The 16,279-nt window shown below is 44.1% G+C and overlaps 1 protein-coding gene across 1 annotated transcript; it reads right to left on the bottom strand.

Annotated features, from left to right (window-relative positions):
• Positions 1–11,490: 11,490 nt before the first annotated feature.
• On the bottom strand, positions 11,491–15,004 carry LOC109914793 (TSC22 domain family protein 1-like). The gene has a single exon (XM_048602541.1). The coding sequence runs from the start codon at positions 14,176–14,178 to the stop codon at positions 11,491–11,493; it is 2,688 nt and encodes an 895-aa protein (XP_048458498.1). The 5' UTR covers positions 14,179–15,004.
• Between the last annotated feature and the right edge of the window lie 1,275 nt (positions 15,005–16,279).

Raw genomic sequence — 16,279 nt, 5'->3', positions numbered from 1 at the left:
ACACATACCAACTTAACAACGCAAACACAAGCTCCAAATTCACAAACTACCTCTTTACTGTCAGGTGCTCCACTGATATACTGCAGCGTGGGACCAATTAATGCAAACTGGGGAATCTTAATCCTCAGCAAGCATAGAGTACTCAAGTAAGTGCAACTCAAGCAATAAATCTACTCAATGAATGCACACCTCTGAAATAGCAATGCTGCACGTGCAATGCTTCAACCAAAATGTAAGTATGTTTGCACCAACAGAAAATGGTAGGCAAGGCTGAAGAAGATGTAATGATTTTGATTTTCAAAAGGCCTATGAGAAAGTACTGAACAACATACTCATAGCTGTAGAATCAGGAGACCAATAGCTCAATTAATGGCAAGCTGGGTACAACGCAGACGACTGTGAGGTGATGGTTAAAGGACTACAAGAGAGTAAAAAGAGATACCCAAGAAGGATTAATGTTAAGAGCACAGTCTCTCACTACTTACTCCAACAATGTGAATTCAGGAATCAGAAGTACAATTTCAAAATCTGCATACAATACCAAACGAGTGGAAGAGTTAATATAGGTAAAATAATAGATTTGCAGGTTAGGCATGTAATCAATACCCAAAATTCGAAACGAATTGAGTGCAGTGTCTTTTTGTAGGAAAAGAAAGGTGTTTGTGGCCACCTTCGGGGGTAAGAATTGCTGAAAACAAAAAGAAGACAATATATTAGAGGCCAAAAGACAAGAAGGTCCGAAATTTTGACACATTATACCATAAAGTGGCAAAGTCACTGCAGCGCGAGGGGCCTGAAAAGTACAGCACATGATCTGTGGCAAAATTAAAATACTTCCAGACAAATTCAAATGAATGAAAATATGAAACATGCAGTGTATTTTCCCTTTATACTACTGCCAAGGCTGTGGATTAATGCATTGTACTAAATCAAAGTGACTCCAGCATTTGTTTCTCATGCAGGAAGTATGTCATATAGAATGAAGTTCAAACTAACAACAGAATGTGATCATACTGGATTATGCATATCAATGGCAGGGAAGTTTATAAGGAGAAAAAAAGTGTCACCATCCATGAGCTAAGCTTGTCATCTGAAAAGTATCCATTCATTACTAGTGCGGAGCTGGAGGAACACAACAGGTCAGGCAGCAGAGGAGCAAGAAAGTCAATGTTTCAGGTCAAGTGAGTCCTGATGAAGGGTCCTGACCTGAAACATTGACTTTCCTACTCCTCTGATGCTGCCTGACCTGCTGCTGTGTTCCTACAGCTCCACACTACATTGACTCGGACTCCAGCATCTACATTCTTGCTATCTCCATTCATTACTACATGCTTTGGTCTTAGCCATTCAAAGCAATTCAAACAGTGTTCAAACACTATTTTTCCTCGGTTCTTGGTGTATTCTCTCAAAATTGAGTACAAGTGCATTTCCTAAATTACAATAATAAACCAAGGTCACATTCATCTTAAATTCTAACTGTATGATGCAATACAAAAAAAAAAGATATGCATAAGCAGTTTATATTAGGAACAGCCCAAATGAATTTCTGCAGAGTTGATCATTTCTGTTCTCATTTGGCATTGCCTCACTACCCAATTTTATTTGCATAATGGCAGCAGCAGTCAACATCTCAAAGGCCTAGAAACCTATCCATAGAACCTCACAAAATTTGGCCACTCTCTGCCTCCCTTTCTACTTATACAATTGATCTTCAGCAATACAGAGGATGTTTGAGAACGTGGTTGAAAACTAAGTGATTACAATGTAGCCGAAGTTCTCCTGTTTAACAGAGGTGGGTGCAAAATCTGCTCCAGGACCTCCAAACACAGGTTTCCTCCAAACACAGGTTTCCTCCAAACACAGGTTTCCTCCCTCCCCCACTCCCCCTCCAGACAAAGGATCTACAACAGAAGGAACATTGACAGCAAGGAGAGAAGGATGGAAATGCATGCAAAGAGTTGTGAATGTTTTGCAAACATGGGACTGGGCCTAAAATGGCAGATTTCTGATATGCCAATATCATAATGGACAACAAGTGGACATTTCCCATTGCTGCACATCTTGAAAAACAAGCAGCTAAATGGAGAAGAGGTTTCTGTGGGCACAGGTACATAAACAGAATTATCAATGCAGGTGCATGAGACCAGAAAACACTGCAAACATACTTCTGGAGCTCATTATCATGGGTCCAATAACAGAAAGCAGTTGTGTTAAACATGTATACAACCTTGGTTAGATCAAACATGGATTAATGTGAAAGTCTGGTGTACAGCCTGAGACAGGTGCAATCAGGTTTTATGAGATTTGATACCAGCACAGAGGTTATGCTAATCAGTCAAGAGTGACTATGTAAAGGAACCTTACTTCAGAAAAGGACTAGAGGGGACATGATAGGGTGTTGGAGAGGGTGTCTATTGAATAGGTGTTTTCAGTTTTTTTTTTGGGGGGGGGGGGGGGGGTCCAGAATTAGATTTATATTCACTTCTGGTATATGGGTATTGCTGGCAGGACCAGCATTTATTGCCAACCCTAGCTGACCTTAAGAAAGTGGTGGTGAGCTGCCTCTTGCATCGCTGCAGTCCACATGCTGTAGGTAGACCCCAACGCCATTAGGGACAGAACTCCAGGATTTTGACCCAGCGACACTCAGTTAACGCGATCTATTTCCACGTCAGGATGGTCAGTAGCTTGGAGAGAAACTTGAAGGTGACGGTTTCCCGTGTATCTGCTGCCCTTGTCCTTCTAGATGGAAGTGGTCATGGATTTATAAAGTGCCGTCTAAGGATCTTTTGCAAATTTCTGCAGCTCATTGCAGCTACTGAATGTTGGTGGTGGAGTGACAGAATGTTTGTGGATGTGATGCCAATCAAGCAGGCTGTTTTGTCCTGGATGGTGTCAAGCTTCTTGAATTAGGGACTATAAATATGTGACAGTCATTAAAAACTCTGGAGAATCTCCCTTAGTCAGCAAGACAACTGTAACTTGCTACCACATGCAGATAAGGCAACTAGTATAGATTTATTCAAGCAGAAGTCAAAAACACAGAAGGCAGAAAGAGGACACGTTCAAAGGGTTGGATAACAAAGGGTGGGAGGCAGCAACATCAGCATGGGCCCATTGAACCAAAAGTCTCTCCTTGTGCTGTAGTAAGTTAACGTGAACTGAATTTCATAGGAAAAAGTCAAGTTCCATAAAGCTTGCAACTGTCAGTCACATGCCATTGATCTGATTTTTGACAGTACAAATGTCCCACCAATGAACAAGCTTGCACGTTAATGTGACTTCCAACGACCGAAGTAATTAGATATAGACAAGATTATCAAATGTTGAAAGCACTTTCTATTACAACAGGCTGATGCAATGAAAATAGCAATAGACAGGGCTCAGGAGTTCCACGTATACTAACAGCAAGACAAAAGTACTGCTATTACTGAAGAGATTTACAACACCATCCACCGAATGAAACATAAGTATTACTACACAATGTTTACTACCACTGGCAACCAATTGGTAAGAACTAACTATATTTTTATCTGTTTGAATCACAGTTCCACCATATTCAGAGAACTAAGTTTACCTATATTATACAATCTGCAGCTGATTGAACACAATTAATATGAATGCAAATAGGTTGAGAAATTCAAGAATTATACCAACAGAACTGAAAATAAATTGGTTATGGCTGCCCTGTCATAAATCCAAGGCCTGTCAACAAAAGCTGGTTTCTGGGATGCACTGTACAAACTACGCAAACCACACATGCAGTTGCCATACACTATAGTGTTTTAAAGAGTAGGCCTTAAATTTGCACCATGTTCAAATTTAACCCACTAATAAATACAGTTTTGTACTTAATAGGCTATTTGCTGTCAAGCTTGGGACATTGTCATTTTTGAGTGTCTGGCAAACCAAAATGTTACCACATTCTCTGGTAGAATGCTACACTCTCAGTCAAATTCAGACAAGTGGCCACATATACATACACACTTCTCCAATTGCATGGGTGCACATGTCCAAATATTGAAGGAACAGTGAAAGGCCCAAACATGAAGAACGGCTTCTCTGGAGTCAAGGGGGGCACATAGGGACAACATCTCCAGAAGATGAATACAGGAAATTAAAGTAGGGTGGGGAGGTGAGGAAGAGGTAGTAGGGGGAATGAGTTCAGCATTAACAACCTGATGTTTGTGCGACTACTCAACTCCTGAAACAAACAAAGTGACTAAGTTAACACTAAATGCAAGCCTCTGTAAAAGACAACTCAAATTGTCTCTGCCATTGACATTTGATAAAGTAATCAACAAAGCTGTTGTAATCCAAGAAATTTAGCAGAATCAGCAAGTGGAAATCCTGCACCTACAAACGCATTGCTGTAATATTAACATTCAGAAGACAACTACATTTCAACAAAACATTCTAAGAGAAGGGAGGAGCCCCACAAACCAACTTCAAGGGTTGGTTCATACTCACGTAAGCTGGAGTGGTATCAACTGTGCAAAGGATACAGCATTCCCAGCTGGAGGTAATCAACCTGGGTTCTTGTGGCCTACATACAGCATCACCAGAGAATACATGTATCAGGTCAGTATTTCACTCAGCTACAAACTTCCCAGATTCAAGTTTATCAGTTCATGTCAATCAGACCTGACCAACCTCACATTCACCACCTACCCGCAATAAATTCCCATTCTCCAAAATTCAACTGCCTGCACAAATCCTACTCGTCCATCTGTGCTTTCTGACCTATGCTAACTTTCAAGTTCTCCAATTTAAATTTCTTGCCCTTTTGTTCAAATACTTTCACAACTTCATCCCTATCTCTGCAACCTTCCCAATTCAGAGCTCCTCATCTCCAACATCCTCTGCATCACCACCAGCTGCTGTGCCTTAAATAATCCAAGGCTCAAGACCTGGAACGCCCTCCTTAAAAGCTTGCCCTTGTTCCCGATTTCTCGTCCCACTTTTAACCCTACCTCTTTGACCAAGGTATTGTTTACTCTGAAGTGTTTTCTTGTTTGGTTTAGTGTGATTCTGTTTGCCTGCCAAGTTTAACATTTCACTCAAGCACTCGAGGCATCTGCCTGGGTTAAAAGGTGCTCTTAAGTGCAAACAGCTATCGTTGGCCCACCTAAACCTGTGGATTTGCAATATTTCCTTCTTCTGCAAAATACCCCTAAAACAATCCCTTCCCACCCCCCAAGTTATTACATAATTATGAAGCTGGTTTCATTACATCCAATAATCTGTAGCATTGAACATGCATACAATTATATGAGGAAACCGATTGCCACTGAGCATCCAATAACTAGAACTTTGAGGGTGGTCCAGGACTGGCTGACTGATTAATCCATGCTCATTATTAAAATGCCCAAAAGATTGCCAACCATGTCAGCACAAAAATCAAACTTCCTTCAGCAGAGCAAGGAGAAAATACCTCTCTTGCAATCTACTTTTACTTCATGGTTTATACTTGCACGAATTCTTAATTGATGTCTTTTGATCCATCAGCACTTACGTTGACATTAAAATCCCAGCACCCAGGACAATGAACTTCTATGGAGGTAAGAGGCAAACTACAACACTCATAATATTTCCCAGAAAATAGATCTGGCCTTCAATAGTGAAGTGAAAATTCAATTCTTGGATGAAAACACAACTCTTACAATGAGCAAGACATTAGGAACAAGCTAACATGAAGTATAAAAATACGCTAGGGACCAATAAAAGATTGAATTGTTGACATTGGTTACAAATACTGCACTAAATAAAACAGGCGCAATGTAAAGCGAAGGATAATGTGATCTCAGTTTTCATGAGATTACATTCAAGATTAGGGAAATATTGGTTGCTCTCATCCCTCGCTCCCAAAGCTCTGCCAAGGATATCCTAAGATATATATCAGCCAACCAATTATCTTATTCTTGGCAACCTGGATTGGCTTCATACTCTCCAATGTTTGTTTTATTGTTACTTAGGAATAACTAACTTGGTAACAGTGAAGCCAAGAAGGGTTTTAACTTCCCAAGAAGTATTTCCATTCTGAAATGGATCTTGAGATCTTCCAATAAAACCTTTCTCCCTCTTGAAGTAACACCATCCTTAATTTCCATTTTGTGACCAACTCTTTCCAAAGTGACCAAGCTCTATACTTCCAGCTTAGCTAAACCGTCAATGATCTACCAACCAATCCCAGATGCCACTAAACGATTTCTAAGCCAAATTGTTAGTTCCTCCTTGAAGGCTATGAAAGAAGGAAGTGCTTACAGTAACACAGAAGCCCCGTGCAGAAAAGGGGAAATCTGAGTGAGAGAAAATGCACAAAGAAAAAGGGGGATAGCAGCATTAAACAGTTAGAGACAAGATTAAATGAGATTCAGGTAAAAGATAAACAAAAGTGGAAGATGAAGAGAGGCAAAAAAGAAAATTAAGCACTTGGACTTATAGGAAAGCATTTTATCTATGAACCCCAGGAAACATTATTTATAAAATTGCTTGAGGTAAACAAATTTGCAAGTGATATCTTTATAGGTTAATACTCGTGCAAAAAAAATTCTAGTGTGTCAAACCAGGGTCAGAAATTTCTGTTTTGAGACATATTCCCTCCTAAAGTCAATTTCACATGCCTAGCTATTTGCATTTGAGCTAAATTTAAGGATTGCACTAACAATCGCATCAGCTTCTAATATTTCATCAACAATTTAATTTCCCAGTAACTGTAATTCTATCTTAATTTTCACTTTCATTAGCTGCAAAGGCGTGATTTTCAGGTTTAGGTAATAGCAAGAGATACGCAATGTTCATTTCTTAGTCAGTAACGTAGAAACAGGAAAAGAAAAGTAAGCCATTCAGCACATCTAGCCTGCTCTGCTATTCATGAACCTCTAACTCAAAGCCATATTCAGGCTTTCTCCATACACGTTGACAATGACAACTTTATCCACCAGAAATCTACTTCTTTCTTAAATATATTCAGTGACATTGCCATCACAGCCTTCTACCATACAGCATTTCACAGGTTCACCACCATCAGTAAAGAAATTTCTCATCAGTCCAAAATGGCCTACCATATATCCTGTAACCACAACTCCTTGTTCTGGACACCCCCAAGTCATGCATCATCCATGCATTCAGTCTGTCCGGCCCCGACAGAATTGTATACATTTTAATGAGACCCCCTCATTCTTCTAAATCTCTCCTCACACGACAAACCTCTTACCCCAGCAGTCAGCTGAATCTTCAATGCACTCCCTCAATGGCAAGTACATCTTTTCTTGGGTAAGGAGACCAAAGCTGCACACATTACTTCAGATGGCTTCACCATCTGTACAACTGCAACATGTTCTTGCGCCTCTTCTCAAACACTCTTGCAATGAAGGCCAACACGTCATTTGCAGTCCGAAATGCTTGCTGCACCTGTATGCTTACTTTCATAAACCAGTGTAAAAGGACTCTCAGGTTTCTTTGTACAGCCTGCAAGCTATTACATTTAAAACGTATCACTGTTTCTCCTACCAAAGTAGTCAACTTTACATTTATCTACATTATATTGCATCTGCCATGTATCTGCCAACTCACTCAACTTGTCTAAATTGCCCTGAAGCATCTTTACATTCTCCTCACAATTCATTCACTTAATTTTTTTGTGCCATTAGCAAACTTGGATATATTACACTCAACTCCCTCATCTAAAATCTTTGATATACATTGTTGATAGAACGGGACCAAATACTGATCCCTATGGTACTCTGCTTGTCATGACCTTCCACTTATAACAACCCTGTTTTTCCTGTTTTCTCTCTACTAACCAATTCTCAATTGATGCCAGCATATTGCCATCAATCCCATATACTCAATTTTGCATAATAACCTCTTATGGAACTTTATGAAAACTTTTCTAAAATTTCCAAATACAATACGCTCACTGGTTCTTCCACATCTGTTATGTCCTCGAAAAAAAAAATCCATAGGTTTATCAAACATGATTTTCCTTTCACAAATTTAACAGCTTTGTGTAATACCTATAATAGACTCTAGTATTTTCCTTACTAGGTGACATTAGGCTAACTGGTCTACAATTTCTAGTTTCAGTGGGATTACATTTACACTGCACTCCACTGGGACTGTTCAGAAATCTACAGAATTTTAAAAGATAACAAGCAATGCACCCACTATTTCTTAGCTGCCTCCTTTAGTACCCTGAGACGTACGTTATCAGGCCCTACAGATTTATAGCCTTCACACCCATTTCTTCTTTCAAGCATTCCTTGTTTATTAATTTCCTTCAATTTCTCCTTGCTGAAAGACCCTTGCTTCCCTAACATGTCTGGTAAGTCTTTTGCGTTGTCTTCAGAGAAGATGTGGCAAATGTAGTTGCTTAATTACTCCATTTCCTTGTTCTTCATTATCAATCCTCCCACTTCAATTTGTATGGCACCAGCATTTGTCTTCATTATTTCCTTTTCCACAATTTTTAAAGTTCTTACTGCCTACTATATTTCCTTTCAAGTTCTCTCATATTCTCTTTTCCCCCTCCTCAATCAACCTCTTGGCCTTGCTGAATTCTAAACTGCTCCCAGTCTTCAGGCTTGCTACCTTTCCAGGCAACTTTGAACAACTCCTCTTTGGATCTAACACCATCCTTAATTCATCTTGTTAACCATGGTTGGGCCACTGTTCTGGTTGTGTCGTTTTGCCTGGAAAGAATGCATAATTGCTGCATCACATGCACTCGCTCCTCAAATATTAACCATAGTGTCCACTATCATGAACTTGCTCTAACACAGCCAACTCATCAGTCAGAGCTTCGGAGATTTTCTTTAGGTTTTGAATTCCTGTTTTGGATTGGGCTACTTCACTTTCTACCGCAATGAACAGTTTCCTAATATTGTGGTCACTTTTTCTGAAGGGACTTCTCATAAGATTAATGAACCCCTTTTCACTGCACAAAACTAAATCCACAACAGCCTGCCAATTTGGTTCCTTAATGTCTAAGAGTCCATTCCTTATACACATTCCAGCAATTCACAGAAATATTGTATGTTACCAGTACCTCAAAGGGTTTTCTTTAGGAGTTGCGAATCAAATACAATTCACATTATTTCAAGGAGTACCTTTAAATTCCTGAAACAGGGGCAAATGTCTAGACGTACTAGGACTTAACTCGAACACTGCAAAGCGCTTAACAAAAAATAGTTTTCCTTCTTTCCAAGGCTGCCCAAAAGGAAACCAGTTTCTATCAAAATAAAAGATGGATCATTGTACATTCCAAAACATTCTACAGGAAGAAAGAGGTGAAAATTCACATGTGTCCATGTTGCTGGTTCCTTTGTCAGAACTTTAAGGATAAGAGTGAACTAAAGATTAAAATAATTAGAGGGGTGGGAACGAGCTGGAGAGAGAAAAGGAAATGAGACACTTATCATGTTAATCATGATTATAGTAAACATAAACAAATCCCATCATATCACTACAAACTAGTATAAACTTTTACATATCAGAACATGATGGATTTAACGCTTTTTGCAGAGATCCCAAAATCAGTTTCCATTTCTAAGCAGGGCAATGAACAGTGGTATCTGAAAACTTACAAATTCCCTTATCACAGTCTGCACAACCCCCATCTCCACCCCATTGGGCAGCAATTTATGCTGGGATGATATTTTGCTGCCTTCAAACAGACCTCCCCAATTCAAGTGAATCCAAGAAATTGAAGGGGTAGGCATGAAAGAGACACCGTAACCCTGCTGTGCTGTCTAATACAACAGTCTCCAGGAGAGATGACTGAACAGAAATAGAACGAACTCTTGGGTGATTCCCACATTCTCGATAGCCCAGTAACACCAATGCCTTAACTACTGCTCAGTTAAGATCCATTAGCTCAATGTTACCAAGAGACTGATTCACGCTACCCGAGTGCCATACCTAACAGTACACATATCTACCTAGTCAACAAAAAAAAAGGGGTCTTTCCAGCTATCTTTACATAGTGCAAATTTAATTTGCACTATCTCTTTAAAAGTAAAGCCTCAAGGTCTCCCAAAACAAATGCACATACAACATGTATTTGCTAATGCAAATGGGAATGTTTTAAAGGGCATGGGGGTTCATGTGAAAATACAGGCAGACTTCATTTGTGCATAATTCATTCATATCAAACATATTTAACAAATATTGAAGGAATGGAATTACAGCTTATATTGTAATATTTTAGTTTTTAATATAGAGGTTGTTTTATATACCTAGATCAAAATATGTACTGTACTTTCAGTAGCAAACATACAAAATGAAACAGATACTGGTAATTCACAAAAAAACAAAGGAAAAGACTGTATTCATATACCAGGAGCTTTCAGTTCACACTATCTTTGGCAGTCATCTTTTTATCTGAATCCATCAACCATCTGTTAAGCATTTGTATAAACCTTGGCACGGGGCATCTTTTTGGCAGCCGTTCCATGCCAAACTCCAATGAAAAGGGAGATGGGACGAAGTCCCCTGTTCTGAGTGCTATAGCATTACACTATTCCAAAGCAACGCAGGAGAGATAAGCCAAACAACCGGCTAATTCAGTACGCAGCATTCAGCTCATATTCTGCATGGGTCAAATGTCATGTCCTAAACTATTTTGAGTACAATGCCTGTAAGGCAATGCTTTCCTTTTTAATCCTAATTTTGATGAAAAAACGTTCTCTGCAAATTGGCAACTAAGAATACAAAAATTCGTTCTTTAATGGCAGTGCTCCATGCAAAGCAAATTACTTAGACAGTATTAAGCACAGAGTATCATTCAGTGGCACAAGTGCAAAGGTGAACAGCTCTCACTGAACAAGATGAACTTAAACCTTTCAGAACTTAAACCATTCCATTGAAGGAATACTTCAGCCGTGCATGATCTCTTGGTATGTCCTGCTGTTTTTCAACTTTTTCTCCATTTTCCTATCCCACACCAATCAACTGCAATGGGGTTAAGTGTCTGACAACTAATCCTTACCACAAAATCTGCAAGATGAAGGAAAGATTATAAGCCTTTCTTCTGTGTTTTGAAATTACATAAATAAGAATTTAATGTTCATGTTTTGACTATGTCATAGAAGCTTTTACATTCTTATTCTCTCTTTGGCTACGTTATCTTCTTAATTGCAGAACTTCGGAGGTTACTTTTATCAAGTATCAGTTAATTTAAGAACCTGCAAAAAAGTTATGTCTACAGAAGAGAAAGAGAAGCCATGTTCACTTGGGATAACGTCAAGTGTGCAGTTAAGTAGCTCAAAAGAAAATTTTTAAATAAACACAGGCATGTTGGAATTGCCACTGTGAAAACGTATGACCGTTTGGAACATATGAACAACAGTCACAATTCAAATAATTAGAAGTTCAAAATGTATCAAAAATGAATCACGCTAGGTTCCTGTAAAAGTGTGATATTCGAACATGGATCTTACACTATTTTGTTAACAAAGAACACTTGATGACCCTTGACAAAGCCTACCCTTACCTGTCATCTTCACCATCCACAGGTTGCATGGACAATGGTAAGGTCTTTAAAGGAAGCAGCGATGCAGAAGCAGGTAGGTTGGCGCTGCTGGCAATTTCCTGAACCAGAGCAGAGGCTGCACTCAGTACGCTTTCTCCAATAGCTACCTGTTCTACATGCAGAGCTGGCTGGTCTGCAGGTCGCCGTGAATCTTCCACTGCATTCAACAGTGACTGGATGGGAGTGGAGTAGTGGGCAGAGCCAGGCACCATTTTCTGTGGCCCTGCTTGTACCACAGGGAGGCTTGCATTTGCTGGTACAGAAGGCTGGCTGGCTTTCTGGATCAAACTGTTCTGCACGGAGGTCTGCGTAGTGGTTTGTTGCGGAACAGCGTTTGCAGGTGCAGTTGGTATACTAGTAGACACATTGGATCCAACATTGGGAAGATTGGTATTAACAGTAGATGGTGTAGAACTTATTCCAGTTATCGTCTGATTGTTCACGCTTTGAATAATACACTCGACCCCTTGACCTTGTGGTTGCGATGGCAATTGCTGTTTTGGTGGTGCCACAGTTACCTGCTGCACAAGCCCTGATATGCTGGCCTGCTGCTGTACCATCCCAGCCTGCAGAGGCTGCCCTAACTGCTGCGCTGGAGCAGTTGGAGGAGCACTTGGTTGCAAACCGATCGGCGTTGACTTGTTAATTGATGGCGGACATGACTGTTGTAGCAAAGAGATTGTATTCCCTTGCTGACCAGTTACCAGCTGCCCATTGGCAGCACCAGTAGGTGGCATCTTTGCTGAAAGATGTCCTACAGGCTGACCTGGTGTCTGTCCAGATTGTGCTTGTGCTAAAACAGACTGTGCTTGGCCTTGAACATGTTGTGGTTGGCCGGACGGTGCGGCTGCTACTCCAAGCCCACCACTGCTCTGCTGCATGGGCTGTGCAGAGGGCTGCATTTGAGGGTGCTGCACATATTCTGTAATGACAGCACTTGTATTTGATGACATAATATGTTGTGTTGTCATCTGTGAAGCTGGCTGTTGCTGAGGATACGATAGTTGCTGTAGCTGGGACCCAGCTGACAGGGTCTGCGAAGGCTGCTGTTGCTGAGAATATGGTAATTGCTGTTGAATTGGGGTCTGCTGAACACTACTGATTCCTGCTCGACCAGAGAGCGGAGCACTTGGCTTCTGCTGCGAATGTATAACATCTTGGGAATGGAGCTGGGCCTGTGAGAGTTGTGGCTGGGAAACACTCTGTACCAGAGGGCCACCACTGCTAAAATCCAACTGCTGACTACACAGTGCTTGAAAAGCTTGCTGCTGAGGGGCAGAAATCAACCCCGGCTCCCCATTACCAGCGGCTTCAATGTAATAACCCACTGCACTCAAGGTGCCGCTTACCGAACTCCCTCCACCGGTACTCTGCCCGTCCAGATTTGCATCAGTGACAGAAGCTTGCTTTACACTGTCCAGCGTCCTGTTCACGGAGGCGCCTTCGGTGAGAACAGTGACGTTTTCTTTGTCATAGAACTCAGTGCAAACCCAACGACCCTTCTTGTAAGGTTCAGTGCTAGAATCCAGTTTCACCACTCTGAACCTGGAGCTGCCAGCTGCTGGCTGTGTTACTGCCGCACTGGTAGAAGCCACAGTACTGGACGCAGCCCCGATAACGCCGGTGGTACCACCCACAACACTAGCACTGGCACCAACACTTGTCCCACCAACGCTCGCGTTGCTCCCCATGCCACTTACAGTTCTAGCATTCACCACGGTGCCAATGTTGGAAGCCAGAGGCACCGGTGCCCCAACCGAACCACTCACTAATCCGGGCATGGGTGCACTGGTGCCATTTTTCTCTGTGCTTGTGGTCACGTTGCCAGGAGGGACCATCCCCGCTCCTGAAGGGGCAGCACTGGCCATCCCAGGGCCTGCCAGCATGGCAGGGTGGTGGTGGTGAAGGGGATGGTGGTGGTGGTGGTGGTGATGGCTCGGGTGGTGGTGGTGAGCCGGGGGCGGATGGAGGCCGTGGATGCTGCCGTTGAAGAGAGCCGGCTGGTGGGGAGGCAGGCGAGGCTGGTTGGGAGACAGGGCGCTGGGGGTCTCGGCGTCGCCCACGTTGTTGAGGGTCTCCTCGGACGAGCTGCGCTCCGGCTCGTAGTCGGTGGCCCGGGAGACGTCGAGGATCTCGGAGGACGAGAGGTCCTCGGTGTGAGATTCGTCCATGTCGTCGTAGCTCTCGGTGTCCTCGGCGATGCTGTTGTTGGAGCCGGCGTTGTTCTGCGCCGGGGTCACGCTGGTGATCTGGAAGCCGCTCTTCTTCTTCATCTGGGACCCGGCCATCGAGCCGGGACCGGCGGGGGCGACAGCAGCAGCGGCGGCAGCAGGAGAAAGAGGTACGGTCCCGGCTCCGTGGAGGCTGAGAGTCTGCGGCGGGGCCGGCACCGAGCCGGCACCGGGCCCGGAGCACGCCGCCAGGGCCGGCGAGCGCAGAGCGTCGTCCGGGTGCGGGCGCGTCGGAGCCGGCTGCCCCATCAGGCTGCCTAGCGAGGCCCCGCCGGAGCCTGGGCCTGGCGTGGCGGCGGCCGCAGGAGGCGGTGGAGGAGGCGGAGGCGGCGGCGGGTGGTTAGTGCCGCTCCGCCGGGGGTAGAGCGGGTGCGCCATCTTCCTGTCCGCCGCGCTCTCCGACTGGTGCATCATGGCATTGGGGAATGGGAGGGGAGGGGAAGGAGAGGGGGGCGGAGAGAGAGAGAGAGAGAGAAACAACAAAAAAATACTTTTTAAAAAAAAAACCCTCCCAAAAATAGATGGACAGCTCCCCCCAAAGTGAATGCGACAAGGAGGTGGGTGTGTGCGGGGAATGGGAATGAGAGCCGGACCTGTCAAGCCGGCTGGTACCCAGGGGAAAAGGATCAGCCGGTCACCGGCCGGTGTGTGTGTGTGTGTGTGTGAGCTCCCCGCCCACTCCCCCACACACCTCCCGCCTCCCCAAAAAAAACCACACACACACTAAACCCCTTTTACCCAGCCTCCTCTCTCAGAGCAGACACCACCTCCTGCCCCTCATCACACCGCCCCGGCTTGTCCTCCGCTCACACACCCACCCCTCTCCCTCTCCCTCTCGGCTTTAACTCCGGACCACACGGTCTTCCCCGGGACTTGCAGGACCTTACCCACCTGCAGGCCCCGGCCTCCCCTTCTCTCTCTCTCTCTGACCGGAGGAGGAGTGTCTCTTCCCCCACCCCGCCTCACTACTACCAAAGCCAGATGCCGGCTCCCACACACACACACACACACTCTCTCTCTCTCTCTGACTGAAGCTGGGTGGCGGGATGAACCGTTTCACCGCATCATTCAAATAAAATATATTAATCTCTGTCGGGGCGGAATTGTTAATTTTTTTTGTTGGGGGGGTGGGAGAAGTGGTCACAAAAAGCGCTACCCGAGCTTGTTTTTTTTTTTTTTCCCCCCCCCCCCCCCTCGGGTTGTCTCTATAGGACAGTTTGGAGCCTTCCTCTCCCAGCCCTGCTGGTTGTCGGTGACGAAGGCCCAACCCGACCCCGTCCCCGTCCCCGGCTTCCCCTCCCCCTCTCTCTCTCTGTTCGCTTGTCACTGGAAAAGTGAGCCGCCAGCAAGATGGCGAACGCGCAGGCGCAACGAGGCACCTCCCATTGGTTCTTCTCACCTTCAACCCCCACCCCCAAAAGTTCGAATACACAGACAGACATAAAGCCGTCTGGAAACCGGCTTGTCGGAAATAGCCGAGTCCGCCACCCAGCTCACGGAGACTACCGAACCAGCCGCCCGGCGTGACGGAGATCGCCGAACCCGCCCCCCCCCGCCGACACGCGCCACCAGCCAATGTGTGCGCGCGCGTGACGGGAATTGCCGAAACGAACCGTCCCCGCCTCCAACCTCTCACCCACCGCTACTATGGGCAGACGGAAAGGTCCGAAGCGTCCGCTCACCCGCGACACAATGGGCGGCGGAAATTGCCGAGCTACCGCCGAGTCGGATCCCGATGATAGCCGAACAGCCTCGGGTCGGGAACCGCCGTGGGAAATCAGCGAACCGCAGCCCCGATCCGGAAGCGGTGGGGTTTTATTCATTTCTCTCCACCGAAAATAACGGCGGACGCGGACGGTTATCAATGAGTTCTCTGCCCATGCCACGTTTGCTGATTATAAATCTTAGTCGTGCGAAGTATCTTGGTCTGCAACCAGTTCCATATGTTTCAAATGGGTTGTCACTAATTACGTAAATCTTGCTCTTAACATTTCCTTAATGTTGGCAGCTTTATGGGCCTGATAGATTGTGCGTAAAATGACTCTCGCAATTGATAGCTGTGACCCCAGCCAGTAACTGATGCTACATTCTCATTATAGCAGATATTTTCTCGTCTAAGTAACAGCAAATCATCTTTGACTCACTTTTAACCATCACAGGACGTCTCAGGACTCTTTACAGCTAATTAAGTCCCTTTGAAGTCTAGTCACTGTAGCAATTCCGGAAGGACTACTGCCAAATTGCTCTCAGCAAATTCCCACAAATAGCAACATGACAATATCCAGAAAATCTATTTTTTTTTAAATTCGGCAGTGATTTTGGTTGAGGGATATTGATAAACATTGGTAAGGATACCTAGGTGTAATTCCATGGCTCTTCTTGGTGCCATGAGATCTTCTCCATCTTCCCAAGCTGACAAGTGGGGCCTCAGTTTAATGCCTTACTGCATAGTGCAGCATTCCCTCAGTAATACACTGGAGCATCAGCCTTGTTTTCAGTTGTATTTCAAACACGA

The sequence above is a fragment of the Rhincodon typus genome, chromosome 11 (assembly GCF_021869965.1).
Source record: "Rhincodon typus isolate 14 chromosome 11, sRhiTyp1.1, whole genome shotgun sequence".
NCBI lineage: Eukaryota > Metazoa > Chordata > Chondrichthyes > Orectolobiformes > Rhincodontidae > Rhincodon > Rhincodon typus.
Note: the sequence above shows the minus strand (reverse complement) of the source record. Positions and strands in the feature narration are given on the sequence as shown.